Source organism: Pocillopora verrucosa, chromosome 4 (genome assembly GCF_036669915.1).
Source record: "Pocillopora verrucosa isolate sample1 chromosome 4, ASM3666991v2, whole genome shotgun sequence".
Lineage (NCBI taxonomy): Eukaryota > Metazoa > Cnidaria > Anthozoa > Scleractinia > Pocilloporidae > Pocillopora > Pocillopora verrucosa.
Window position 1 is genome coordinate 174,104 of NC_089315.1, and position 27,737 is coordinate 201,840.

The 27,737-nt window shown below is 37.6% G+C and overlaps 1 protein-coding gene and 1 pseudogene across 3 annotated transcripts; both read right to left on the reverse strand.

Moving 5' to 3' along the window:
- Positions 1 to 3,424: 3,424 nt before the first annotated feature.
- On the reverse strand, positions 3,425 to 27,086 carry LOC131785345 (uncharacterized). Of its 3 annotated transcripts, none has more exons than XM_059102228.2 (29): positions 26,487 to 27,086; positions 24,237 to 24,394; positions 22,134 to 22,505; positions 21,696 to 21,965; positions 21,185 to 21,303; positions 20,866 to 20,924; positions 19,552 to 19,700; positions 18,739 to 18,825; positions 18,427 to 18,521; positions 15,777 to 15,989; positions 15,294 to 15,362; positions 15,070 to 15,187; positions 13,898 to 14,050; positions 13,250 to 13,316; positions 12,955 to 13,084; positions 12,791 to 12,834; positions 12,368 to 12,506; positions 11,943 to 12,049; positions 11,744 to 11,849; positions 10,190 to 10,340; positions 10,027 to 10,096; positions 8,680 to 8,755; positions 8,325 to 8,416; positions 7,637 to 7,766; positions 7,092 to 7,133; positions 6,700 to 6,810; positions 6,199 to 6,429; positions 5,344 to 6,006; positions 3,425 to 4,625 (listed from the first exon to the last, which is right to left on the reverse strand). In XM_059102228.2, exons 1-29 carry the CDS (start codon positions 26,669 to 26,671, stop codon positions 4,506 to 4,508), a joined length of 4,326 nt encoding a protein of 1,441 aa, XP_058958211.2. In that variant the 5' UTR covers positions 26,672 to 27,086; the 3' UTR covers positions 3,425 to 4,505. The 3 variants fall into 3 exon arrangements, with proteins under 3 accessions (XP_058958211.2, XP_058958210.2, XP_058958212.2); XM_059102227.2 differs by having other exon boundaries at positions 6,172 to 6,429; XM_059102229.2 differs by having other exon boundaries at positions 3,425 to 4,628; positions 6,172 to 6,429; positions 26,487 to 27,085.
- Positions 14,394 to 14,993, reverse strand: LOC136280095 (uncharacterized; annotated as a pseudogene).
- Positions 27,087 to 27,737: the final 651 nt, after the last annotated feature.

Here is a 27,737-nt window from a genome sequence, read left to right on the forward strand (position 1 = left end):
AGTTACTACATCACGGGCGACGAGCGGGGATAGAAAAAACGACCCAAATATGAGCGGTCAGCTGTGAAACAGCTTTTATACTTCATATAGAAACATAATTTGTTGTTCCAGAGACAATCGTGTTGTAAAGCCGAAATGTTAACAGTTTACTTCACAGTTTAAGCAATTTTTCAAAAGTGTTGATTGAACTCATATCTCTTACTGCTTTAATAAACAATGGAGGCTTCGGAGAGGGAGTCAGTGGCATTTGGAAAGGCACCAAGAATAATTATATATATGGTTTCTAGCTAGCTGGTCTGTAAGATTTGCAAAGACGACGATGGAGAGGATTGGCTTGGGTGCGATAGCTGCGGCCAGTTTTTCCATGCAAGTTGTCTGGATGTGCCTTTCGCGGAGACGCTTACGCAACATTTCACCTGCCCTTAGGGTGGCTTCTTGTCAGCACAAGTAGAGTTTAACTTTTAAAGCTGACTATAACAACGAACCAGATGATGAACTTAATGTCATGTACAGACCTTAATTTGCAAGATAAGAAATACAGTCCTTGGTAGTCAATTAAGATAGATTTTCACGAGCGTCAATGGTGCAGAATCGTAACTTGATGGAGCCAACAGTGGACAACATCCCAGAATTCAAACTTTGTGATTTTTTTCTCGGCTTAAAAGCTAAGTCAGTTGTTCAATTGAATAGGAAGAAAAACATTTCGAACGGAAAACAGCATTATTTGCACGTGTGGATCTTTTGAGAAAAGGTCTCCTAAACGAGTGGTCTTGATTGTAAATTTCTCATCTTAGGCTATGGATACAAAATTCAAGTGAAAAGGAAGCCAACTGTGATTAATGCTTTGAACAAGTCAAGATACGTTTTTTTCGTCACACAACAAGTTACATAACGTGAATATCATTCTTCTTGATCCCTTTCCCGGTGTCACCTATGCCTTTCCCGATGCCTCCGTTGGTTAATAGAGCATTAAAAGTATTTTTCCAGTTAAAGCTTGAGGAAAATTGCTTAACTTTTTAAGTAGCGAAGTGTAACTTGGTAACATTTCGGCTTTACAACACGATTGTTTTCTGCAACTACAAAACGTACATTTAATTCTTCTTGGTACCTTTCGGATGCCACTGATGCCTTCATTGTTTATTAAAGCAGTAAAAGATATATGTACAATCAACACTTGAATTGCTTAACATTTTATTTAGCGAAGTAAACTGTTTACACTTCGGCTTTACAACACGATTGTTTCCTCATACTACAAATGATATGTCTATATATGAAGTATGAAAGTTGTTTCACTGCTGACCACTCGTGTTTGGGTCGTTTTTTCTATCCCCGCTCGTCGCCCGTGATGTAGTAACTCCCTTTACGGAAAGTTTCCATCTGGTTTGTACACTGGTTAGGTGACATTGATCAAATGGAAATTTAGTTAAATGAATTTCATTGATCAAACAGCCCATTAAAAAAATAGTTGTAAGTGAAGATAAAGCGGTGAAATCCATGTTTGACCTCAAAAACTGGTGCTCCTCCAAGGTAAAACAGAAAATTAGAAAAACACTGTGGAAAACAGGACAGAGACAAAATCTTATGCTTTGGGATATCCAAGGATTGCTGAGGATTGCCAATAGCCTAGGTGGAGAATATCAGACGAGTGATCATTTTCAGTTTTAAGTGCCTTTTAGACCTAGGTGGCCTGAAAACCTCTTTAATCTGCAGTGGTGCTATTAATTAGTGGACTAATTATTAATGTGGACACAACTGGATATATGATGATCCAAGAGAGGATAAATAACTTTGGGCCTTTAGATCATCAGATGATGAAATGGCAAAAGACATGCTCATTGATAAGAGAACAAATTATCAGTCATTTTAAAAACAGGTATCAACCTGAGATGATTTTCTTGTTAGGTGAGACTTTGTATTGCTTTTATTTTTGCTTCTTTATTTTTCCTCTTGTGCCTCTTTGAATTTTGCAAATTGCTACTGATTTCTCAGAGTGAGTTTATCTAGCTATGATCTGGTAACCTCACTTTTGAGGTGTGGTTTAAAAAAAAAAACAACAACAACAACAAAAACAGCCTTTTCAAACTGCAGTTGAAAGGGCCTTGCACTTTGATTTCTTTTTTCAGGACAAGGCATCCTTAAGTTAAACACATTCATGCATCATGATTTAGATAGCTATGGGGAAGCTGTATGTTGAACATTTTGATACAAACCTTTGCTCAGCCTTGAAATTGAGCCACTTATTTGAAATCAGCATTATGACAGGAGCTGATTACCTGTAATTCCAGGCATGACTTGATTGACATGGGGCACATCCCTTTGGGAGGCTAATAAGCTGGATCCTATGTGTAACTGTGTGCATGATTTTGGCTGTATGAAATAAACTAGTTGTTTTGAAACTGAAATCTGTCTTCTCTGGATCTACCATGCAAACAAAACATTAAGATGGTCAGCACTTGAAAAAGCATTATTTTGGTTGAAGATTTTTGTGGAGTGTGTGGATGTGGCAAAGGTTCACTCCACTTAATCAAGGTAAGTTGATTGATATTTTATTACAAAGTGCAATTCCTAAACTGCTAAAAACAATTGTTTCCTTCTCAGTCATAATCCACCCATACTGTCTGTCTCCTGACTTAATTTTTGTTATCTCATAATTGCACAATTAGAATGCACCTTCATCATTTCAATGCTCTGCCTTATTCAATTAGCAAGGATAATGGTCAAACAAACTGTACCACAGTTGTCTCTTGAGATAACTCACATCAAGGTGGTTGGAGGTTCATATTTTCTTGCATTCTTGACTGTTAAATCTTCTGTAACTCTCTTTTTTGCTTATATTCTTTATAGGATAATTTCATGGAACAAACTGGTGCAATTTTTCCTCGAGCACAGCTCACCTGCGTTTTTTAGGAACAAATGCCCATTAAACAATAGCCAGATCGAAATGCACCAATCACAACAGACCACCAAGATACATAATGCTGTGCCACAACCAGTCGACCCCATCACCTGAAGAAGACTTGCAATAAGCAGTCGAAACATTGCATTCTACATCATGTGACCTTGTCGTAAGACGACAGAACAAACTTATAATATCATCCAACTACCACGATGAACAACAACCTATTTCATAACAAACTCCCATTATTCACTGTCAGTATGGCTTCTTTTGGTTGAATTTTGGTTGAATTTCAAATCCCAACCAAGTGATGGCATTTGAGAATGACAGAAAATGACTTATCATGGAGTCTAAAGAATTTAAAAAAATGCCTATTGTGTGGCCAGGGTTCATTGCTGTGTGAAAGAGATTGATTTTGTTGATATGTTATTTAGCATTGGCTTCAGAACAAGTTGTCTTTTATTCCCTCATCACCCTGGTCTTATGTCAAATTTCCTATTTCCCACTTTCAAATAAGACACAAAACTGTCCATGTCCATGAGTCTTTTAATAGACTTATTTCCTCCTAACTACACACAAACTATTTTTACGAATGACTAAATCGGCATCTGAGAATATTCAAAGTCCGAGGGTAAATGTTTACAAAACTTGTGCACATCATCCTGATAAAGAGCTTAGAAATGATTATATGAACAAAACATTCTCCATGTTTTCTACCACATGGATATTCTTTGAAAAACTTCCCTGATGAAGCAGCTCTCTGCTCAAAACATTCTCTACATGCTCCTGTCTGTGAGCCCTAAGTATAGACTTTTCAGAAATTGACTAAACTGTGAAATTTATTGATTTCAAGCAAACTTATCCAGGGATTTGTAGACAAGGTTACCATAGATTAGAACCTGATTTATATGATAAAACAGGTTAAGATATTAAAAACAAAATGAAACACTTAACTCATAACACATAGTGACTGTATTCCTAGCTATCTGAATTCTTAAAATGACACCTTGAGTGTATGTCATGAACTAAGATCAGTAAATTTACAAACAGTGAACCATAAATTGCAGCCATGTTAATGGATAAGCAATAATACTGATGAACCTAAAAGGAACAGGAAAAACTGTAACAGTACTAACAAGTACAAATTCAAAATTCATAAACTGAAACACCTAATAAGCCATGTTAACCTAAAACTAAGCATATTTGCTTGTTGTGGTAATTGTTATTTTTATGTTGTATTCATTTGTTGATGTTGAGATGGGCTTATTATTAACTTTTACTTTTGATAAAGAATATTTGTACTGCATGCGGTGAGAGCATTCTTTAAGCTCGGATTACTGAGCTAATGGTTTAAAATGGATCAATGGTATGAAAAATATGAAAATACAAAAGTTTGTCATAAAAAGATAGCACTTGAAGCGCAAGAAAAAGGTAATTGGGCATGTTATGTTGTTGTTACAAATTTTCCTGTGATTAAAGCACACCAACTGTGAATTTTAACAGCGAAATAACATTCTCATCATACATGAACTATTTAACCTTTCACATTTTTAGCTTGTTTGATATCTAATTTTACTGAGTGCTTCTAAAATGGTGCGATGCTACAAATTCACTCTTTAAGTGCCTCATATAATTCACGCCAGTTGTCCCCCGTTGTAACATCCTGCTGATGTTGTGAAGTAAAGTAACTCAACAAACTTGAACGTAGGTCGTCAGTATCATTGCCACTCTACTGAAAAGTAAAAGAAGTTAAAAAATAATATTCAGTTTATTTCTTCATATCACCTCATGCAGTCTTTCAGTGTAAGGTGATTCAAAAGTTGAGCTTGTAACAATTCAGAGCTACTTTCTACTATAGAGAAGTAATGAGCGTAAATACTTATTTGCATGAACATCTAGATAATGGGAAAGGAAAATATTGAATAAAGTGAAATCAACGTTCTCTTCGAAATTTAAACACCAAGAAAAAGGACAAGAAATACAACTTTAAATAGAAATCTTGTCATTGCCCTACAGTTAACACAGACGGTTTAAATGACTCTTTTGTAAATCGTCTAATTCTTGAATACAAGGTAGCGTTGTTAGTTTAGAAATTTTGGCATGTCTTTACTATTTTAAACTATTTACCACTTTTTGACGTGTTCCTACGTGTCTTTTTTTTTCTTGTGAAGAAATAGGGATGCTACAGTTACTAATACTTATGCAGCCTTAGTTTAATTTATTCAGAATCATGTGAAAAAAGATTAATTCGATCTTAGTTCGTTCAAATTAATTGAAAGAGTCCCGTAAAAACTAAATTGAAGCAAGAGATTATAATTTGATCGAAGTAATCAATTGATTTCATGAAATGTAGGTTAGGAAAACTGTTTCATTTCATGCAAATGTTATAGTTCATTTTGTTCTGGAAACTACTCCAGGAGAAGACGTCAAAAATGACCACATCTTACCACAGCTGTAGGTTTGCTTGACGGGTCAGTTTTATTGTTCTCATTATCATTCCTTCGGTCAAGTTCTTCTAAAGAAGAATCAATCGCTGTTTCCTGTAAAATCAGTGCTGCCGTATCCCCCTTTTTCGATGCAGATGTTTTTTTGACGTTCACACCGGTTTTTACTGAAGAACCTTCTTGGCTCATGACTGTTTTGGTCGTTGAACTTTTAGGGCCCTCGTCTTTGTCATATCCTCGTTGAAAGTAACTTCTTTCTTCTTTAACCGACGAGAAGGACGAAAATTGGGTGTTTGACACTGTGGTGGATGTCTCCTTCCTAACAAAACTGCTGCTGATCTCGGTTTCTTCCGTTTTATGTGTACTTGTTGAAGCTGGCGTGTTTTGTGCGAAGAATAATCGAAAGTGTTTGAGTTCTTCATCAAGTTCCTGCTGATTTAATAAGTACACTGGCCGATTTGGGTCCAGGACCTCGGTGCTTCCTGTCGGACTTTCGTAAGTCCTAAGGACTCTTTTTGAGGCGTCTGATTTTTTCGCCATGCGGATTACTTGCTCCCGTGTCAATCCTCGAATTCCTCGTGCTTCCCTTTCTTCTGGAGTTAAATCGTCATCGTCACTATCTGATTCAGGATGCCTGAGAGGTTTTTGCTTCTTACTTAAATCGACCTATTGAAAAAACAACACTTGGATCTCATAAAGTACACCATATCATATTTCACTTAAAGAAGAACACGATAAGTAAAATACTTATTAAAGTTAGCGTGATAACTGTACATATTATCTACTGACAAATATATGTAGACGTTGAAAATATTTCTCGTGACACTTTACCTTAGCATAAATAGGCTCTGTTTCTACCTGCTCTTTGGGTTGGACTGGCCGAACGTCAACCCTAATAGGCCGCTTAACGCTCTCATACAAAGGATCAAAGCTATCCTCGGAAGACTCTAACAACGGCCTTTCCTTCAATACAGGCCCGACTTCCGGTCTCAAGAGAGGTTCTTCGTGCTCTTGTTTCTTTTCTTCATTTTCATGGTCTGGTTCTTCTCCTGCGTCAACAACTAAACATTCTGTATCTGGCTGTCGATGCTAAACGAACAAGCAAGCGGAGCTTTATTAGATGTTGACAATCAAGACATACAAGAAGGTTCAAGTGCAGCTAAAGATATTTCGCAGAGTGCGGTGTACTTTTGCAATTGATAAAGAGTAATAAATGGTTCAGCTGTTGACAACAGCAATAAAAGTGATCTGCTTGTTAATCTTATGTTAAGTCTTGGCCACTAACCTTTCAAAACTCAATTAGCAGTGTGTGACGCAAAAAACAGCATTGATTAACACTTTTTAATCAGTTTCACTTACCTCGCGCTGCTCTTGTTGCTTTTGGATCCAAACGTCATCTCCTTGAACCCAGTAGCTCCCTTGTCGACCTCGTTTGCAGTAACAACAGCACTGCCTAAAGGCATCGCGGACCTGAACACAAAATAGGAATCTAAAAATTTTCTCTACGATATTGAATTTGTAGCAACTGAGCTACACAAACTCTGTCTTTTGGCTTTTGTGTATTTCTTTAAGTATCCTGATTTTTGTAGTTTTCGACTTAAAACAATATATTCCAGTTCGATTCTTTGGTTAGACACAATCCCATTATTGCCAAGCCACGCTAATAAGAGTCGGTTCATTTTAAAAGGAGGGCCTCGGTCAAAAAACCTGCACAAACAAGAAAATGTAAAACAGTCGTTTCCTTTCCATACCTGACGGTCCATGACCACATAAAACAACAGTATCATCAAACCCTGGAATGCAAAAAACATTGCTTGAGAATAATTATCAATATATAAATTTTGAGCATTAGCCCGTTGATGAGTTCAAGATCAAAGAAAACTCTGGTTTTATGCAATAGGCTGAAATAATTCTTTAATCAACCAGTGAGCGATGTCACTCATATAAAGATTTGTTAATTTTCAAGGATAATTTATGTCGCCACCCCACCCAGCGGCTCAAAAGTCACGCTTTCACGTTGTTTTAACCACATTTTCATGACATATGCCGTGCAGTTTGGATAAAAGAATATCAAAATTTTCTTGGTTTGGATACCACTGAAAAGACGCTCGAAATCTGAGATCAACCAAATTAAACTGAACGAAACAATGTTTCCAAGAATGAAGAGAGTGGCCAGTTTGTAGAGGATCACAATGTCTTCATCAAATCCCTTTTAATCGACCTGAATTCTTTCACAAAGATGTTTATTTGGTAGTAGTAAATTTGAAAAAAAAGAAAATTTAAAAGAAAACCATACCGTAATGATACAGCAAATGATAAACAGAATACACAGCAACGCCTTCCAGTAAAACTGGATCAGAAGAATGCCAACCAACCAGGTCATTAGAAACATAATCATCAGGATGATACAATAACGTACATGGACTCTGAATAAGTGAAAAAAAAACACTTACTCTAAAAACAAATGCCAGAACAGCAAGAAACGCAAACTCGAAAAAATTGGGATCAAGATATTCTGTGGAAGCCACGAACACGGATTCAACTGGGACCCAGGGTTACGAGTTGGGGTCGAAACAGTGGGAGAAACTCATAGTGACTATAATTTAATAATAATAATAATAATAATAATAATAATAATTATGATTAATTAGGGGACAATCCACGAGGTGACTCTTCCTGTTCTCTGTTTCGTGGTCAAATTGGATTTTGGAACGTTGGTTTTTGCGGAGGGGGGAAACCGCAGGACCCAGAGAAAAACCTTCGGAGCAACGACAAGAACCAACAACAAAGTCAACCCGTATGTGACGACAGGCACCGGAATCGAACCCGGACCTGAATGGAGGGAAGCGAGGGCCCTCACCACTGCGCAGGAAAAAGAAGATCAGACTCAATAAACCGGTAATGACTAATGGAGTGTCATGTTACTCAATTTTTAGATACAATGTGCTTAATTAATGATATCACAATCTTAATGTTATATTTACCTGAATCGTGTTTTTGGATAATCTGCTTTTAGCCTCTGTCTCGGTGATCCAGTCACAGCTCTCCACACTCTTACCAAAATGCAACAGCTCACCTGAAGATACGATAGACATCTTCGAGTGTCAAAGCGTTTTTTCTCCATCACCTCAAAATTGCTCAACCTCAATCGGTTCACAAGTCTGATGATACTTTTGCGCAAACAGTAAATTCACTGCATACGTAGCAACCTTAATTCCATAAAAATATGATTTGATCGGCCCCAATAAGGTACATAACCAACCAAAATTTTAAATTGTGTCTGGTATGATAAATTCAGTCACAACCCTAAATAAAAAAGACACGATAAATATATCTTACCAGGAAGAACACTAACGCTGGTGCAAAGAATACCCACACCAAAGGGTTGGGGTTGGGATATATTGACAACCAGCACCTGCAGAAACAGTAGTTGAATACTAATTGGCGCAAGTTCTTAATACAATAAATCATGAGTTCCACGGGTTATTACAACTGTTCATAAGAAATGTTATTTTTACTGTGAATTATAAGCAATTTACATAAACCTCAATGATTATTTTCAAAAATGTAGACATCAGCCTATATAAGCCTCTGTACAAACTGTGCGTAGACATTCCTCTTACTATTAAAGCATGAGATAATATTTGCTCATTCCATTTCCAAACACAACTAGATAATTTCATTTCGAATTCTTTATTTTCTCTCTCTTTGTAGCGCTGCCCCTTCTCCCCTGACACATGCTTCTTTCATCAGTTTTGGTTCAGTACTCTGCCTCTGTGCAGTTAGTGCTGATTACTGCTGGTGCATAAACATACTCTATACTTATTTCATCATCTATTTACATATTTATTTATTCATCTTTTTGTTTATCAAATTATTTATCTTTTATGTACGTATCTATTAAAAAAAACCCCATATTACTAATTTTTGTATGGCATATAATGTAGTACTAAAAATATTGTTAAAAAAAAGTTAGTAAAATGACGATCGTAATGCCAGTATTCCATGTAATTATTAGTGTTAGTATTGTTAGCAGTGTAAGCATTATTAGTCGAGCAAGTTTCTGTAACGCGAGTTTTGTAAATAATGTCTGCATTGTATTTAATTGTAAGTATTGTAAGTAATTGTAAGTAGAGTAAGCATTGTTAGTGCATTGTTAGAGTAAGTGTTGTAAATTATGAGTTTTTCTAGGTAATGTTAGTATTGTATGTAATCGTAAGAAGTATGAGTAGTACTGTAGTATGTAGAGTAAGTATTGTGAGTAGTGTAAGTTTCTGTAACTTGTACTGCGAGTGTTGTAAGTAATATTAGTACTGTTCAATTAGCAAAAAAAATTTAAAAGAAAAGGATTTGCTTAAACGTCCTACAGCCTGAATTACCTTAACTTAATTGGATTAATACTGTCGCCGAGTGGAGCACTACGTACATTTGTAAACAAAGAGTACCACGTTTGTACCTACACCAACTGCAGAATCAATTTTTTTGAGAAGCAACGAAGGACTTTTAGTGACTCTTCAGTATAGTATAAGCATTTCTTACTGACTCTAAAGAACTCGTGACAGTTTACTCTTTGAGATGAATTAAATGCATGGAGTGAGAAAAGATTCATTGAAAGAGCATTAAATACTGTTTCACATGAGATAACGAAAACGTCCTTATGATACAAGCGTAAAAGGCTATACTCACGAAAGGAAGCTATCAAAACCGGCCATCTTATTTATAAACCACGTGATAAGCATCGGAATACCAGGCAGACCTTAATTGAACACATAAGAAAAAGAATAGTGTTTAACGCTAAAGAAACAATTTGATAAAATATCTGCAAATTACAAACTTGTTATATACTCACCCCAGCCGAGAAGGAAGTATCCAATCCAGTATTTCTTCTTTGGTCCGTAGTTAGTATCCCAAGTTCTCATGTAAACGCTTTCAGCAAGAATCCAAGAAAATGTGCACAGGTAAAAATAATGAACCAAGAAGGAGAAGAGGTTACACAGCCCCTAAAAATAGCGAAATCATGCAAACATTTTGTAAGAAATTAGCTGGTAAACTCGTTAAGCAATCTTAGTATAATTGCTCAGGTGATCAAACAGACGCGCTCTCTGATTCGTCGAGGATTGCTTCATGTTTCGCCATAATCACCTCGCGCGAAGTAATTGTAGCAGGAGTACTAAATGTCAAAATGGCTGCCTCGCGTTTTGTCAACGTTTCAGGGGAAGTTATAAATGTCTGGAGAGAAGCAGATATGTAACGAATTTAAGAAAACGAACGAAACTTTTTAAAAACATGTTTCGACAGTTCTTCTGTCATCTTCAGTTCTGAATAACACAAAGTGCGAAGTTGAATTTAAAGTGTGTAACAAAATGCTGATTGGACAAAACAAACAATAGTAACATGATGATGACTAAGTGAAGGTTTCTCCCATTGAATGTGGCTAGCTTCTTTGATCACGCTTCCACAACTTAAAATCAAAGAAGCTATCTATATTCAATGGAAGAAACCTTCACTTAATCAATTTTATTAAAACTTCCTTGTAAATGCATACATTGTTCTATTACTGTTGTTTGTTTTGTCCAATTAGCATTTTGTTACACGCTCTAAATTCAACTTTGTATTTTGTATCATTCAGAACTGAAGATGACAGAAGAACTGTCGAAACATGTTTTTAAAAATTGTCGTTCATTTTCTTGAAGTAATAAATGCGATAAAGAAAAAATTCAATTGCAATGAGCAGAAAAGCTGCTAAAAGATTGACAGAACACTTTTTAAAAGAAAGATATAAAACTATTCTTGATTAAATTCAATAAACCTGCTAAAACTGCTAGCTCATCTTGATACAGGTAATCAGCGCAATTGTAATAAAATATGCGCAATGCTTACTTTGTTTAAAGAATTTACAACAGAATTTGAAAGCACCTGAGCAATGATACTAAAACAACTATTTGCCTCAGGCTCAACAATAGTTAATTCGCTCTTGGCGAAGAACTTTTAAAAATGTGTATTTTAAATTGAAGATATTTTCAGTGGTATTAATCAGCCGGCTTATGATAAGGAAAACGTAGTCTCCCCAGAGAATAACAAATCTTGTCATTATTCCTTAATACGCAACTGCCGTCTGACATAGCGAGAATGACAGTAAACCACAGTACAGCCCTGGGGAACTCGAGATCCAGAATTACCTATTTCATCACTGCGTCTCTCCAGTGGAAGGGTGAACAACACACTAGGTTCACCTTCACCGCTGGGAGACAATTGGTGGACATAACAAAAACCCTGGCCCGGGTATCACTGTGTTATGCTTTCCATACCATACGGACAATCAGACTGCTCTATCACATAGTAAGAGCTATGTATGGAACTTAATGCTCGTAACATCTTTAACTGAGTAACACGTTGATCTTACCACATTATTATAGGATGCCAGGCCAAGCATGAGTAACACGAAGGTTACAATCACAGATGCACAGACACACATATGCATTGCCCACGTACGGTCAGGCTTCAGCCAGCTGAAACAGAAATCACCACGAACTTCATCACTGAAAAATTTAATTTGATTTGGCAAGTGATTGCAAATTATGATTAACATATAGTTTACTCACGGGCTTAAAACCAGGAGGATCAAAAACGTTATCGCCGCAAACGCAATTATAATCCAACAAGCGATGTAAATACAATGGATGAAATCACCAATTGGGTTAGGAAATCCCTGCGAAAAGAAGAAGAAATAATTTTGTAAAATATGTGATGAATACGTTCAAAAGAGTTTTTCGGCGGATGCTCCCCCTCGGATAAAGTAAGTATTATAGGCGCTGAGAATTAACTCGGTGCCAACATCATTTGTGCAACTTAAACATGGAATAGAAAATTGCTAGCTGTTGTCTTTTTAATAAAAAAAATTGCAGGCTGTAAGGTTAGGGTCGAATACATAAGCAAACTCAAGTCAAATGAAACATTCGTGTCTGGGAGGTTTCATTGTGGTCCGCTTGCACCATACATGTTACCGTGATATTGACCTAGCACTTACCCTTTGGAAGGAGGCAGCCAGAGGTTTTTTCTGTAACACTGCGAAATTGGTCATGTGATCACACTGGCAAGTTGTTTGCATACGATTGTATGAAGAAGTATTACAACCCTCATCAGACCAACCTCCGTGGGGCGCATTCCTGTGCAAGCGCAAACAAAAGGAGTAAACTATAACTTGAACAGCCTAGATTTAAGTTGACTCACCCGGATAAGGTCAGCCGATAGGATGGTACAGTCTCTACTGGGAGGCATTCTTGTAAACGTTAAATGGGTGTTTATTTTGATTTATCAACTATCTTTTCATTCAGAGAAATTGAAAAGAAACTTCTTAGTTCCTCTCCACAGAGAAGAATAGTCACGTTGCACTACATTTGTCAGACGCGGCGATAATCAGCAAATCTACCATTCATCTTATTATACTTACATCTTAAAATCCCAAAATGCACAAATCGGTTCGGCACCGTCAAGCTGAAAGTAAAAAAATAAAGGCATTAAATTCCAAGTGAGTAAACTCAGTTCTCATTGTTCTTACACTTAAAATATAGGAATCAAAGCAAATGGATTTTGCCATATGCATGAAAAACTTACATCAACTTCTTCCAGGTTAGTGGAGGCGATAATGACGGGCTCAGTGAGTTTTTCCGTCGGTTTTGGGTCAGTGGCGGCAGAAACCACAACCGAGTTGATTTCAAACGCTTGTCCTTTGTCACTGAACGCACTAACAAAATAAACGTAAAATGTAAAACAATCGACATGACATGACATGAGGTCCCTGATTCAAAAGCAAAATATTCGGACAACATACATGCAACTTACATAACGTTTGGATTAGTTTCACATACAAAATGTATATTATTATCTGTAATGGTGCTTTGTCACCCACCTTTCAAAAGAAAGAACTCGTCTCAGAGTTTTGAATAGAAATCCGGCAATTCGTATTCCATCATCTCCTTCAGGGAGACAAGATAAACAAGGAGATTTAAGTTAAAAGTGACTCATAAACAAGCTCGAGTTCCCTCTATTATCATAACCAAGGACACAATGCTGTAAAGACAGTTGATTTCCGTCCGAATAGAAAGTATCTATGAAGGTGTTACGTAAGAAGCCAAGTCGACTGCGCTTTTTTATGTCAAACAATAACCATATCAATGGACGAAAAAGTCACCTCTATTGGCAAATCGGAAAATTTTCAATCCTTTAGTAACATGCATTATTTGAAAATAAGTTCGTGCAAAGTTATCATCAACAACACCAAGTCGCTTCCAGCATCGAAAAATCACTTAAGTGACCTTTAAAACTACCTAAAGCGACCACAATCCTAAGAATACAATTCATTTCAATCATGATCAAAAAAGCTAAATTCAGAACTTACTGCAGTTCCGAAGAAGGTTGAAAAATAGTACAAAGGAAATTATAGAGTAGTCTCCTTGTATTCTTATTTTCTGTTTAGTTTTGTTTTTTCATTTATTCGTTACATCCCAAATAAGGGCTGCGAAAGACACTCATAGCAAAGTTTTTAATGCTAACTTACCGACTTTAATGCTTTTAATCATTTGCTGACTTAATACTACAAACGTTGTTATGTTCCATTGTTGTTTGATCTTTCCTAAATCTGGCCAGTTGTAGTTTGGAAAAATAACGTCTTTTGAGATTCGTTCAGGATCGGCAACTCCAGCACCCATAACTGTCAGTGTAAAAATCAGAGTAAATTGTTATCTCTTAAAACAAAAACCCGCATGTCCTATACAGGTGTTTTAGCTACTACACAAAAGTAAAGAATAAAGATAAATGGTGAAATGAAACAAGCCATATGGAAGATCTGCAAAGGAGTCCTTGACCCCATATAGAACCAGACCAGCAAAAGGGTAAGTAAAATTATAACAATAACACCCCCCTCGTTCCCACACTTAAATAAGACTATAACAATAGATAATTTCTGGCTTTCGACCTAAATGTCCTTTTCTTTTAGTTTCAAAACGAGTGTCCGTTGGTAGTTCATTCCATCTCTCTACAGTTCTAAGACAATATTAATATTTTAGCACGTTGGTTCTAGCATATTCCTTTTTCAGAGTTAAGTTATCGGAGTAACGGTCGCCTTCTGAATGGAAGTCAACATAAGGTTGAATATCAACATTGATCATGTCATTCAGAGCTTTGTAAAGGAAAATAACATCAGCTTAAACTATTCTTTGTCAAGTGACAATAAGTTCAGTTTCTTCAATCGGGTTTCATACTCATGCTTCGTCTTTATGATGAATTTGGTGGCTCTTTTCTGTACTTTTTCACGTTTTTCAATGTTTTTCTTGGTATAGCGAGACAAACCACGGAGCAGCATTCTAGATTAGACCGGACCAGAGAGCAGTAGAGAGTTTTCAACGTTTTTACATCATAAAGACCTTTACGAGTTCTTTTGATCAAACCAAGCATTCTGTTTGCTTTTTCCACAACATTATCAATATGAAAATCTCACTTTAAATACTAATCTGTGGTTAAACCAACATCCTTAAATTCCTTTACTTCTTCCAAAACAGTCCTGTTCAAACAGATACTTGATACACAGGGCTGTTTCTATTTGTGATCTTCATAATTTTGCATTTCTTAACGTTTTTAGCGTACTTAACAGGTCCTTAAGTTTGACTGGTTCTACATCTGGGTTCTTATAGTATTCTTGTTTATATAGTCAGTGTCCTCGGGATAGCTTACCAACATGCTCAGTTATCAATATTGCAAGATTTCTAACTTCACCAACTGAAGCCACCTTTGCAGCCTGAAGGCCATATTTCTCAAGAACTCTGATGAATTTTGATGCGGTCTGCAAATACTGCAAATAAAATGAACCAGCTTCATCATCACTAAAAAGAAAATTGTGCTTTTCTTCTCACTGGTTTATTATTATTGTATGCTTAGGGTTGACAAAAAAAAAATACCTTTTGAGCCATTATTAATTCCTGCTCGTTATGCCAGTGAAGAATATGGTTTGCCACGTCAATGACATGCTGCCAAAAAATAGAAAATAAAAAAAGAGATAAAACGATTATTCATATAATGTCATTAACGTTCGTTTCCTTGCAACGCAAAAGAATCCGAAGATCCACCTGCGAAGATAAAGGAGGAAAGATCTAGGAATAAACCCAACCAATACACGTACTGACTTAATCCAGAAGTGACTCAAGAGTTACTTTGAGACTGAGACATGAAAGTCATGCAGAGTATATCTTTAGAAATACCGGCGATTTTCCTAAGCAACGGGAAGAGACAACACTGAGGTCCAAGGTCAGCGGTATGTATAGCAGGAATCTGAGCATCAGTTGAAGAACAATCAGCGAGCAGTGTACCCGGCAGACAGCTAGACACCAACACGATAGTTAAGTATATAAGAAAGCAATTAAGTATACAATCTTCCTGGTTACCTTAATTTCATCTTTACTGTGAGCAACATCTTTGTTTTCTTTTGCTAGATAGTTTACAATTATTTCTAACATTTCCGCGCTTGTATCAGCGTCTCCCGCCAGCACTGCGAAATCTTCGTGTGGTTTTAAGAGCGTAAAAAGTTGTTGCAAACTTTTTAGGATACTCTTCTCTGTGTCGTCTCTGTTAGAAGTATTAGCCGAGAACTCTTTAATCTGTGAGAAGAACAATTACCCGTAAGAGTTCGTGCTGATTACAAGACGAAATTGAACAAAAGAACGTTTCCGTATGATTCGTGTATTCAAGAGTAAAGCCAAATTGAACCATTACACTCGTTACAACAAGTCACACCTGTGTTGACGGAAACTACCAATATCTATTGTAACAAAGCAAGCAAATTCGGGTCCCCAAATTCAAAAGCGCGAACGCGCTTCAAACAGCCGAACTTGTATCTAGCAGTCACCCACGGGAAATGGTGGCGTAACTGCCTAATACAGGTCGACCTTGAGCCAAGGGGGGGCCCGGTTTTTTTTTTTCGCTTGCCCTGCTGGCTTTTCTTCCTGCTGCAATTCCTTTTTTTTTCCCCGAAAAAGGGGGGCCCTGGCCCCCTGGACCCCTCCCCTAGATTCGCCACTGGATCGCTCTAAAGGTCCATAGATAGTCCATAGTATCACAAGGAAACAGTGAACAAGGCTACTTTATGCCATAATTGAACTCTTAGTGTACAGATTCTCGTTGGAAAATACTTCTTACTTTTATTTTGGGAGAGAAAAATGGATTAAGAAATGGAGGACTATTCTTAGTTTCATTTGCGCAACCACGCAGCGCAACCACGCAGCACCGCAGTTTCTTTAGAAACTAACCTCCCTTTTTTTCATTAGAGTAGTCCCACTTCACAATACAGGTGGAGGAAAATGAAAAATGGCCGTTGGGACTTAGTTAAGGGTGCCGCGACCGCTTAATATAGGTGACCGCTCAATAGAGGTGAAAATTACTGTGATTAAGGGGAAAACAAATTCGGGACTTTGACAAGTGACAACTTAATACAGGGTGACCGCTAAATATAGAGCTGCTGAATACAGGTTTGACCGAAATACTATTGTGTACGCCAATGACGTCAGCAAACATGAGAATTGAAAATTTTCGTCCGCTATCGACTGTAACTTCCCGACCAGTTAGGCCACGCGTTTTGAGATTTTTAATGTGTTTTTTTCCGTTCCATACCGTTTGAGATGGACTTTTAAGAGCTCTATATATAAATTAAATCTACGGAAGGATAAATGAAAAAATGGGTAGGGATCTAAAGAAACTGTGGAGCCGCGTGGGTGGGAGAATAAAACAAGATAATTTAGGATTATCAACTGGCTTAACAACGTAAATTTGCTACCGAATAGAGTTTTAAAATTGAAGGTTTGAGCGTTAGCCCTTCGTCGGAGAGAATGGAGGAATTGTTGTTTGTGTGTGTGTTTATATGCAGAAAATGGAGCTGCGCTATTAGTGGGAACATGGTGACGAAAACAAGAGTAAATTAGTTGAATGAAAAGCGTTCGTTGATATCGTTGGAATTACGAGTGCCGATTTGAAAGATACATTTTAATTCTAAAGTTCTCGGCTTTCCTAACGGCCTTGATGTAGGGAAAGACCGCAAACTGCCATGTGCTGCTTAGAATAACTAGGGAGATTTAAGTGTCTTGCGACTGGTTTGAATCCGTCGTCATTTCTTTCTACGTCGCGAAGGCGTTCTCGGAATAGGTCACCATGTCGTCTTCCTGTTTCCAAATGTATATTTTTTTGCAGTAGGTAACGAAAGGATACTCGATTTTAAAAGGGATTTGGGAAGCCTTAAAAGCAGCTGAAAGAGCTATCGAGTGAGCAGTAGTACGATTCCCAAACACGATCCGAATAATGGATGGGAAATGAGAACTGAATTTGCATGCAAGAGTGAAACTTAGCCTATTTCGGACCAATCTTTCGCCCGGTAAATGTTGATATGTCCTTGAAGTATTGTGCAATAGAAGATTTTGTTTAAAATGTGACAACTTTCAGAATTTTTAACTCAACTCTTCGCAATTTTCTTGCTGTGAAGTTGAGTGAACAACGAATCAAGCATTATAAATCTTAAACGCTACTCACATATACGCAAGAAAATCTGAGATTTTTGCTTCGAAAAAACCATATTTGGTAAATCTGAATAAAGCTTTTTTCTCGTAATATTTCTTGGTCATATTTTTGCCATGCTCATTTAGTACGCGTGCCCTCCAAACTGTACGCGTACTTTATATCCCCATGAACGTAGGTTAGCCTTAACCGTAACCCAAAGCCCTTAAACTCTTGGCTGCTGTTGTGCTAATAAGCTCGAGGCCGAGAATTGAGGTGATTTTCTGGAATTTAAATGCTATGACACTTTTTTTGATAAACTTTATGATTCAGCAGTTGTTGTTGTTTTTAGGGCGCGCTTAGATGTTGAACAGATGGTTCCATCCTTAACGGACTGGACGTCTTGGTATGGTACACTCTTTCGTTACTAAGGGCATCATAGAAGTCAAATAACGCTTATATTCGCCTATAAGCTTCCAAAATAGTTCAGTAGCATAAATGCATTTCATATAGCTATAAAAATAAATAAAAAGCAACTTAAGTCTCTATTCTGACCTGATCTCTAAGATAGTCAAAACCGTCACTTTTACAGTTGGTGTAGTCGGGGTAGTACCAGTTCCCCTCCGATGAACAGTTCCGTTTGGCAAAACCTTTCAACAAAAATAAACTTTAGACTTCAAACAGTTTGATCAAAAACTTGGCCACACACCTCTCCTTCCCTCAAAGATCATTTTCTGTTTATAGCCTTTATATGAATAAAGAAAGTGTGACTATCATCATTCAATAACATAGGAAAGTCATTTACACTGGTAATCGTTCAATTATCACTTCATTAAAGGAAGAACGATTCAATATGATGATGCAGACCTTTGGCTCCCCTGGGACAGGGCTGTACGTCAACATCTCCGTAAACTACGTCATTCCATGTAACATTCTCAAAGACAGATGGGCACGCTATAGAGAAGGGAGACATTGAAAATGCACTAATAAGAAATCTAATAATCCCTAGCAATGGAAGACAAGTTATACACCCATGATGCATCACTACCACCTATATTTACAACGTGCGGATTTCTCTTATCTCATCATTTCAATTTGACTGTCCAGGGGTAGAGTGGCTAGCAACTAAGGAAAACACTTCGCAATGTCTTTAATACCAAACTGACCAAACTGAAGCTGGCTTTATCAATGCTCACTCAAAAATTGCTTTCCGGGTCCTTCGGAGTTCACGAAATTTTTAATCAATGTGCCCAAAGACGCTTAAAGAAAGTCTAGATTTAAGATTTGATAAAATGAAAAGCCTAGTCGGTGGGTCTTTTCATTGGTGTATGTTTCACAACTGAAACTCCTCGGTAAGTTACTATAAGCATTACTGAGGAAACTACACGTGCAAAAATTTAGTGCAAAGCGCCATGGGATTTGTAACTTCCCCATCATTATGCGTAAGTAGCCGATGTGAGGCATTTAGCCAGTCGATACGAATGTTACAATACAAATATTTGGACCGACATCTTTTTGTCATTCTTGTCCTTGTTCACTTGATTGAGTGAACTGTGCAAAGAACAATTTATCACAAATTGTCATGTTATGATATTAAACGAAATATGGCCCAAAGATCTAAACTAAAAGTTATGAGCTACTTCGCTTTTTCTCCACCTTATGATATTTTTCGCGTCATACCTTTACTCTGCTCAATTGAGTATAAGTAGCGGTCCACGGCTACGTTCCCAAGTTTTGCATCTTTGACTTCTTCCTTCAGCGCTTTCTCTACAGAGCCATCTGTGTCTTGGAATGTTTTTATCAAAATATCTGCTTTTCCTGATCCTGGCCTGTGAAACGATTGTCAGATTTCATATCAAAGTAGACTTCGGCTTTAACGGCAGTGAAGTAAACGGGCAGCGATATAAATTGTAAGTTTAGGGAGGAATTCCAATCCATTTTGGTCTGTTCATGGTGAAAACAGTTTCAGCAGAAACTCGATTTCACGAACCTCTATATAGCGAAGTCCTCGGTACAATGAACGATACTCTTTAGCCCGGGCAAAGTTACACTAAAATATATGGGACAAAACGGAACCTCGAAATAACGAACCTCGATATTACGAAATCCTCGATATAACAAACAAACCCCGATATAAAGAACAAATGTCAACACGTGACAATTTTTTAAAAAAAATTTTTAAAAAACTAAACGAGTGAGTAGCACTCTGCGAACAGTAGCTGTAGAATAAAGGGGGTAAGTTTCTAAATAAACTGTGGTGCTGCATCGGTGGGAGAGTAAAGCAGGTAATTTAGTGTTAACAACTGAGTTGAAAACGTAAATTGGCCACCGTCGCTCTGAGGGAGGGCTAACGCTCGAAACGTCAGCTTTTTTACCCTTTAGGGTGGCCAATTTACGTTTTCAACTCAGTTGTTAACACTGAATTACCAGTAGCTGTAGAACTTCTCTATTCTCCGACGCGTTTCGTCTAACTGTCGTCGACTTCTTCAGGGAGTTTTGCAAGTTAACACTAAATTAAACCGTGGCCCCTAAATATTTTTCTCACCTTGCTTAAAAAATTTTCAAAATTTTTCACAACCTCGCCTGTTCCGGTTCGGTCGTAAGTCCAGCCAAGACTATATGGTCATTGGCCCTTGTAATAGCCACTAACTATGGCTTATAAATACAGGCGTTTAATTTAGTTTGTTTTTTTAAATTCTTCATTTAGACATTAAAGCACAAATGTTATTTACATTAATCGTTCCAATTCCAAAAGGCTAAGTTGTGCAACGTCACACCACAAAAAAATAAATAAAAAAAACAAGCATTATAAATCATACCTCGATATAAAGACCTTTTTAGTTGTTTTCCGTAAATTCGTTAAATCGAGGTTTTCGATAAAACGAACCCTCATATAACAAACCAATTGCTCCAGTCCCATTAAACTTCGTTAAATCGAGTTTCCACCGTACCGCCGCTTACTGCAGCATGTGTGACGAAATGAATGCCACTTACCAAAGCCTCATTAGGTTAGCGCCAAGGAAACCTGGAACATCGTTCATCGCAAACTGCACCTTCGATGCAAAATGCCCGAATTAACACATATATTATCTCCCTTCATAAATAAACGAATCATGATATCATTAATTATGAAAAAATCAGTAAGTTAACAGACAGAACATGATAACTGATCTTGTTAAACAAGGTAATTTGGTTTTATCAACTGAGTAGATTATGTAAATTAGCCACCGTAACTAGGTTACTTGTAACTGACGTTTCGAGCGTTAGCCCTTCGTCAAGGCGAATCTTGATCTTGATCTTGTCTAAGACTTACTTCTGACTTAATTCTCCGGGCCAGATCTTGGAATTCCTTCGAATCCTTGTTGTTTATGTTGTTGTGAAATTCTTGACTCGTTAACTCCACTCTGAACAGGATATAATTTGCTCCAGTTTCTGGTGAGAATTATTCGTTAAAAATTGCATCAGAGTTTGAGTAGCTGGAAGAGGCGAGAATAACTTAATTCATATTACGCATACTCTTAAAAGATTTTCGTAAATTGTTGCATCACTAATGCTTGAAAATAAAAAACTTTTGTTGTTCCTCAGATTTTGGTTGCTCAGCGCTTTTTCAAAGATGCGTTTGGAGTCTTGACGCCAGTTCAAAGTTCTCAGGACTAAGACTGTTCAACAACGAGCTGCATCATGATTCGTATTTAAATTATCGATCCATAACGCGAGAGTAGGGATAACTTGTAACAGATAATGCGCAGTGTCACTTCGCCAGGGACGAAAATTTAAGAGCTATGATTAGTTTTGTTGTTTTAACAATGAACGCTATTACTTACGATCTACGGCAATCTTCATTTTGCGTTTATCTCGTCCAACCTCGTTCGTTGCCTCACAGTGAACTGTTGAGTTTATCTCCGCTTTGAATTGGATTGTTCTTTCTGACTCACTTGATGTCACTTTCACTCCATTTACGTCCTGAGCAAGCTGGTCATTGAACTTCATTTGAACTTTTGGAGGTGGGTTGCCTGTGGCGATACATTTGACTTCAACTGTCTGGCCGAGAGTCACCTTTGGCTGGCCCTCAAATTTGATAATAATTGGAGGTCCTAAGAATATATAGAGAGAGTTCAAACAATTTGCAAAATCTCTCGTCCGTAGTTACGAAACATTTCAATACTAACAATGGAAGGCTAACGACGTGCTTACACATGCGCGTAGTACTTTGTCGGTGAATGGGAAAATATTCACTGAAAGTTCTCAAAGTTGGACCTTACCGTGTGTTGTGGGTTGAGTAGTAACAGTGACCCAGTTACTGGAGACGGAACGAGTTGGTGACGAAGTCGCATCCGATTCAGCACGTGCTGGTTGTAGTTTGCCAGTCTGGATGATGGAGGCAGAACTTTTCCCAAGATTTCCAGGTGTGGTGGTGACCGCGGAGGGCTTGAAAATGGAACTTGTCGGAGAGAATTCCAAACGATCAACGTTCCATACATCTTGGCTGGAAGATGATTGTACTGCAAACATTGTTTTCGATGGCGTTATTGAACCAGCGACGGGCTGGGGTGACGAGGTCACAATGACATTTTGTATAACTGACTGGGGTTGAGTTACAATGGCTGTGACTGAACTGGACACAGATGAGCCTCCTATATGAAATCAGACAATACAATATTTTCAAGAGAGCACTACCATCAATATGATATTGTAGAATGATCACCAGTTGAACTTTGTCCCCTTTTCTACTTCTCGATCTAATTTTAACCAAAATGCAACTAGATCAATGAGCATTGGAAACTGTTTTCTCGCTGATCTTTATTTGCTACTCAACCACCAAGTACAGGTCTCCAATTGTGTTGCAGAATTCTCCACTGCGTTAAGTAAAATCTCTGCGGAGCGCTGGTTCGACAATCAATAGGACTGTATCTTTCCAATTTCTTGCGTTTATTTACGATCCATACAATATCCGAACTTTCTACATTCAAACGATCTCAAGTCCTCTGTTACAAGATAGTGATTCTATTTATCTGCTATTACAACGGAAACACACACCTAAACTACGTAAATCCAAGATTGACATTACTTGTTCGTGATTTATCCAGAAACAGGATAGCCACGTTTATCGAAAAACTGGCACATTGCCTCTGGTTTTTCGGAAAAATCAGAGTCGTCACCACAATGTGCCAGTTTTTCGATAAACGCGGCTATCCTGTTTCTGTCGTTCAAGCGGGTCACAACCGTGCCCAACAAATTGATCGACAGTCAGCACTACAAACGGCTGAGAAGGGGAACACTGACCGCATTCCATTCACTCTTACATTTCACCCTCACAACCACGCGGTTAAATCTATCATTCTTAAAAACTTTAAATTACTCTAAAACGATTCAGAGACTAGTACTATCTTTTGGCAACCCCCACTTATTTCATTCAAACGTGACAAAAACATAGGCAACTTTTTGGTCAGAAGTTCATTTCAAACCAATGACCAATCTGGAACTTTCAAATGCACTCGCTCACGATGCAAAACTTGTCCTTTCATTCATAACGTAGAGAAAATATCCCAACCCAAGAGATACATTAAGATCACTGATCACTTTACGTGTACTTCTGTCACTGTCATTTACTGCATAACTTGCACTTATTGCAATAGGTTATACGTTGACGAAACAGGAATACGACCAGGTGACCGATTCCGAGAACACCTTCGCGACGTGGAAAGAAATGACAAGGGCGCATCCAAACCAGTCGCTAGACACACCCTAATCTCCCTAATCATTCAAAACAACATATGGCAGTTTCCGGCTTTTCCTTACATCTTGGCAGTTCGGAAAGCCGCAAAACACTAGAACAAAAATTTATCTTCCAAATCGGCACTCTTAATCCCCACGGTATCAACGAGCGCTTTTCATTCAACTAATTTATTCCTTTTTTCTCATCACCATATTCCCACCAATAGCGTAGCGCCACTCTCTGCATATAAACCAACACATAACCCACAATTCCTCCAATCACTCTGACGAAGGGTTAACGCTCGAAACGTCAGCTTTTTTACCCTTTACGGTGGCCAATTTACATTTTCAACCCAGTTGTTAACCCTTAATTACCTGCTATACTCTCCCACCGACGCAGCACCACAGTTTCTTTAGAAACTTACTCCCTTTAGTCTTACTACAAGTAAGCCATTACCGTCCTATGTTCAATTATACCCCTAAATCTTAAGTAACCCAACTGTCATCAAAACCCTTAGCTTAGTTATTAAACTGGGAAATAAAGTGTCACGCGATACGCTTACAAGATTGTCACGACAAATTGTTACAGAGCAGGCCCTCTTAAACGTTTTCAATTAATTATAATTTCTCATCACACAGAGGATACTTACCACACTTGAAATAATCATTGGTGAGATCCTTAAAGTCTGGGCCATCTTGCTCTGGTGAAATGGAGCATTTCCCTTGTAAGGCTATTCCTTTCGTTCTGAGTTTTTTCCAGCGATGGTAGAATTTGCAGTCACATTTTACAGGATTAAATCGTAGGTCTCTACAGTGAAATAAAAAGAAAATAATCATGAAAGATTTTTTCAGTCTGCAATGATAAAGACCATTCAGAAAATAGGAAATCCGGCAGATTTAAATTAGACTAAGGTATGAAACATTTCCTTAAGATAAAATATATTAAAGTTCACACGGCAACCAGGTGGACAATCAGACATAGTTTGATGCTACTCTGGTTTGCAGATTTAATGAATGTAACCGAAGAAGTTACAATTCATAGACCCAACGTTTCGACACTCCTGTCTAGTGCCTTCATCAGGGGTCATTATTGCTGATTAGTGAGCCAAATAGCGGCGGGTTTCGAGTGCAGATACTGAACAAGATAATCGAAAAAATCGAGGTAACAAGGTTGGAACATTCTCGTTAAGTCTGTTGACCTATACGGGAGAAAACTTTGGTTCACTCAATACAGTATTGACGATTCACAACGCAGTCAATCTTAGCGCCCATATATTAGAAATTCGTGGGACAACGTGATAGTCGCTCGCCTAACTTTATCTTTGGCGGTAAAATTACGGTTGTCTTTAACATCTAGATCGAAAACTTGCTGGGAAATATTTCCATACTGGAAATGCTCGATTGCCGTCATCACAAATGATGGTCTAACTACTTCCTTTCAAATCACCACAGACCCTGCTGTCTGTTGAGTCGACTTCATGTTGAGAAGCATATAGAATAGTAATTTCCATGCTGATGAATACATTAAGAGGTACGAATGCTCCTTGTGTACAAGAGATCAAAACATTTATGTGCAACTCATAAATTTGCCGAAAACAAAATGACTTCAAGGCAGTCCTAAAATCAAACAATGATGAACAAACGGATAAAGTTTCGATCAATTCGTGATCTTGCAACCGTGTAGGGCGGGATTGATGTTTTTGTCATTAATTGTCCGCGAATTGAAAATCAAGCTGACTGTGTGACTGACTCGCCCGGTGATGACTTTGCAACCATGACCAGGTTTAATTCAGAGTTCCAAGACAATCTGAGAACTTTCGACGGTGACATGTCATTTGTCTAACAAAACAGAGTGATATTAGCCTTTTTTCACCTCTAGTACAACACGATCCTTTACCAACAGCTTCGTGACTGTGACGACAAGCCAAAGTGATTTGCTAATACCGGCGCCATCTTCAAGGGCTTTCATTTAGTAAACAAAAAAATGAATTATAATTTAACGATTTATCGAGAACTGTCAATAATAGGATAAGATTCCAACAATTTACATCTGGTTTGTTTGGAGGAATATTTCAAAGTCCCTTGGGCATCTAACAATATGAACAGCGGTCAAGATTCTAGAATAGTTGATCAATTGGAAATATTTTCAAACCATCAAGTGTATAACTCACCTTTCGTATATTGTGTTCGTTGTGCCAGAAATAAAGTGTTATGTTTGTTTTCAAAATTTCCCAGGCGAAACCTAGTGCTTAAGCCTCCTTTACGCTGTTAACAGTTAAGAATGTTCTAGGAGTAGAATTACTTGAATAATTATGAGATGGTTAGAGAGCTAAAAATGACAACGCTTTCTTTGTACCGAATGTTATCACCTTGATATTGTTTTGAGGTAGAGTATTTACCTTTCATAATAACAGAAGTGAATCCTAGTTCTGGCTTCTCCATTAATTTCGATTTGATTTGTGAAGAGGAAAACAATAAACATGTCATGAGAAATGTAAATATGGAGCAGACTTGCACTAATCGTACTGTTTTCCGACATGAACTGATGTCTTTCGGGAAACAAACTGATATTCAGCAGTTATTTTGTTGACAATTTGCATGTATTTGGCTCCTAAATGCCTCAAAATTAGAAATCTAGTCTCGGTTTAAATAAAAGCTCATGAACATCACAAGCAATACTGGTTATCTGTGCAAAACTAGTATCGATTTAGCGAAATATTAAATGACAAAAGTCAAAGTAAATCAAAATCAGCGTAATGATTCATATGTGAAGTTGACATCAATTAAATCATAATGATAAAAGTGAAACTCGGATAGCAGCCATTATTCACGTGTCCAAGTACTTTTGATCGAAGCACATGACTGGCGATTATAATAGAAAGACAAATCAGTACACTTACAAGATTGTTGTGTTGTCTGGAAGCACGCTTGGGATCTCGGAAAGACCATGGTCTCGGCAGTCGACCGAGACTTGTTTGTAGTTTGTCGTAGTACAGTTGCACGATACTGGACAAGTACTTGATCCACGGGCAGCAACGATAACCAATGTAATAAACAAGAGGAGCTTTAATGCAAACGTGGCCATGTCAGTTTTTTACCTGTTTGAAAAATGGGTTGTTTGACGAATGGAGGTTAAGCTGAACGAGGAAATCGCTTAAGATAGCATGACTTGGCTGATAGCTTGCCGCCCTGGTTGGTTCTGATCTTACGGACAAAAGTGATTTAGGACAGTTCCAACGCCTCGCCGTCTTCACAGCTGAATTCGCTTGTGATGCTGGTGATTTTCACGCGCTAATGTTAAATTTGCATAAGTTAAAATTCATTATATGCATGGCACTGACCAATCGCTTTGTTTGTCAGTTATGTTCAGCTGTCTAGCTCAACATCCTTTGTAAAGCAAACTTCTCGTCGCTAGTCTGTGCGCCCTCATAAGAACTGATATTGTGAACGTTATCAGCAGCGACCAGCAATGTAAAATTTCATCAATGCAGCAAAGGTTAGCTAGTGTCACGCAGTAGATGAAATAACGCTTAAACTTAACGCTTAAATAACGAAATGCAATTTCGATTGAAAACGGCGGATGAATGCAGCGATTGTTCAAACTCTGATTACATCATCGCAAAATTTTAGTTTATCATGAGAATTTATTTCTCGTAGATTAAATCACATTTCTTTTCCGACAACCACTTCTTTCAAATAATCCGGAGCGAAAACATTGATTATTTGTTAATTTGATATTGCGTCTTTTGGTGTCATAAGTTATCAGTCATGCAAAGAATTTTAAGTATATAATCATGTCATTCATCAAACTTGAAAGTTTTCTTGAGATCGTTATCTGCTTTAGTGCCGCTAGCTTCTACTACAACGTAGGTCGCGTAAAAGAGAGAGGACTGTTGAGGAATAAAATATTGGAAAAGCCACAAAAACCTCAAAAGCCACAAAGCTGGCTAGAACAATCCCATTTTTAACACATAATTTAAACAAACATATCAACAATAGACAAACAGATAATTCTCTTACGAATCTTGTTTTCCTCTTTAAATTTGACTTTTGTAAAGAACTCAGTATCACCGGAGTATTTTCCGGTGTTTTGAAGGATGTCGTCTATCTTCCATTTAGCTAGCCCTATTTCTCTACATGTCACGACTCTT

Excerpts from the sequence above, each read along its gene's own strand:
- LOC131785345 (XM_059102227.2), bottom strand. The coding sequence starts at position 26,671 with ATGGCCACGTTTGCATTAAAGCTCCTCTTGTTTATTACATTGGTTATC. Across the intron at positions 15,363-15,776 it reads ACAGTAAAGATGAAATTAAG|CATGTCATTGACGTGGCAAA; the intron begins GTAACCAGGAAG and ends ATTTTTTGGCAG. Across the intron at positions 6,007-6,171 it reads CAGAGCCTATTTATGCTAAG|GTCGATTTAAGTAAGAAGCA; the intron begins GTAAAGTGTCAC and ends TTTTTTCAATAG.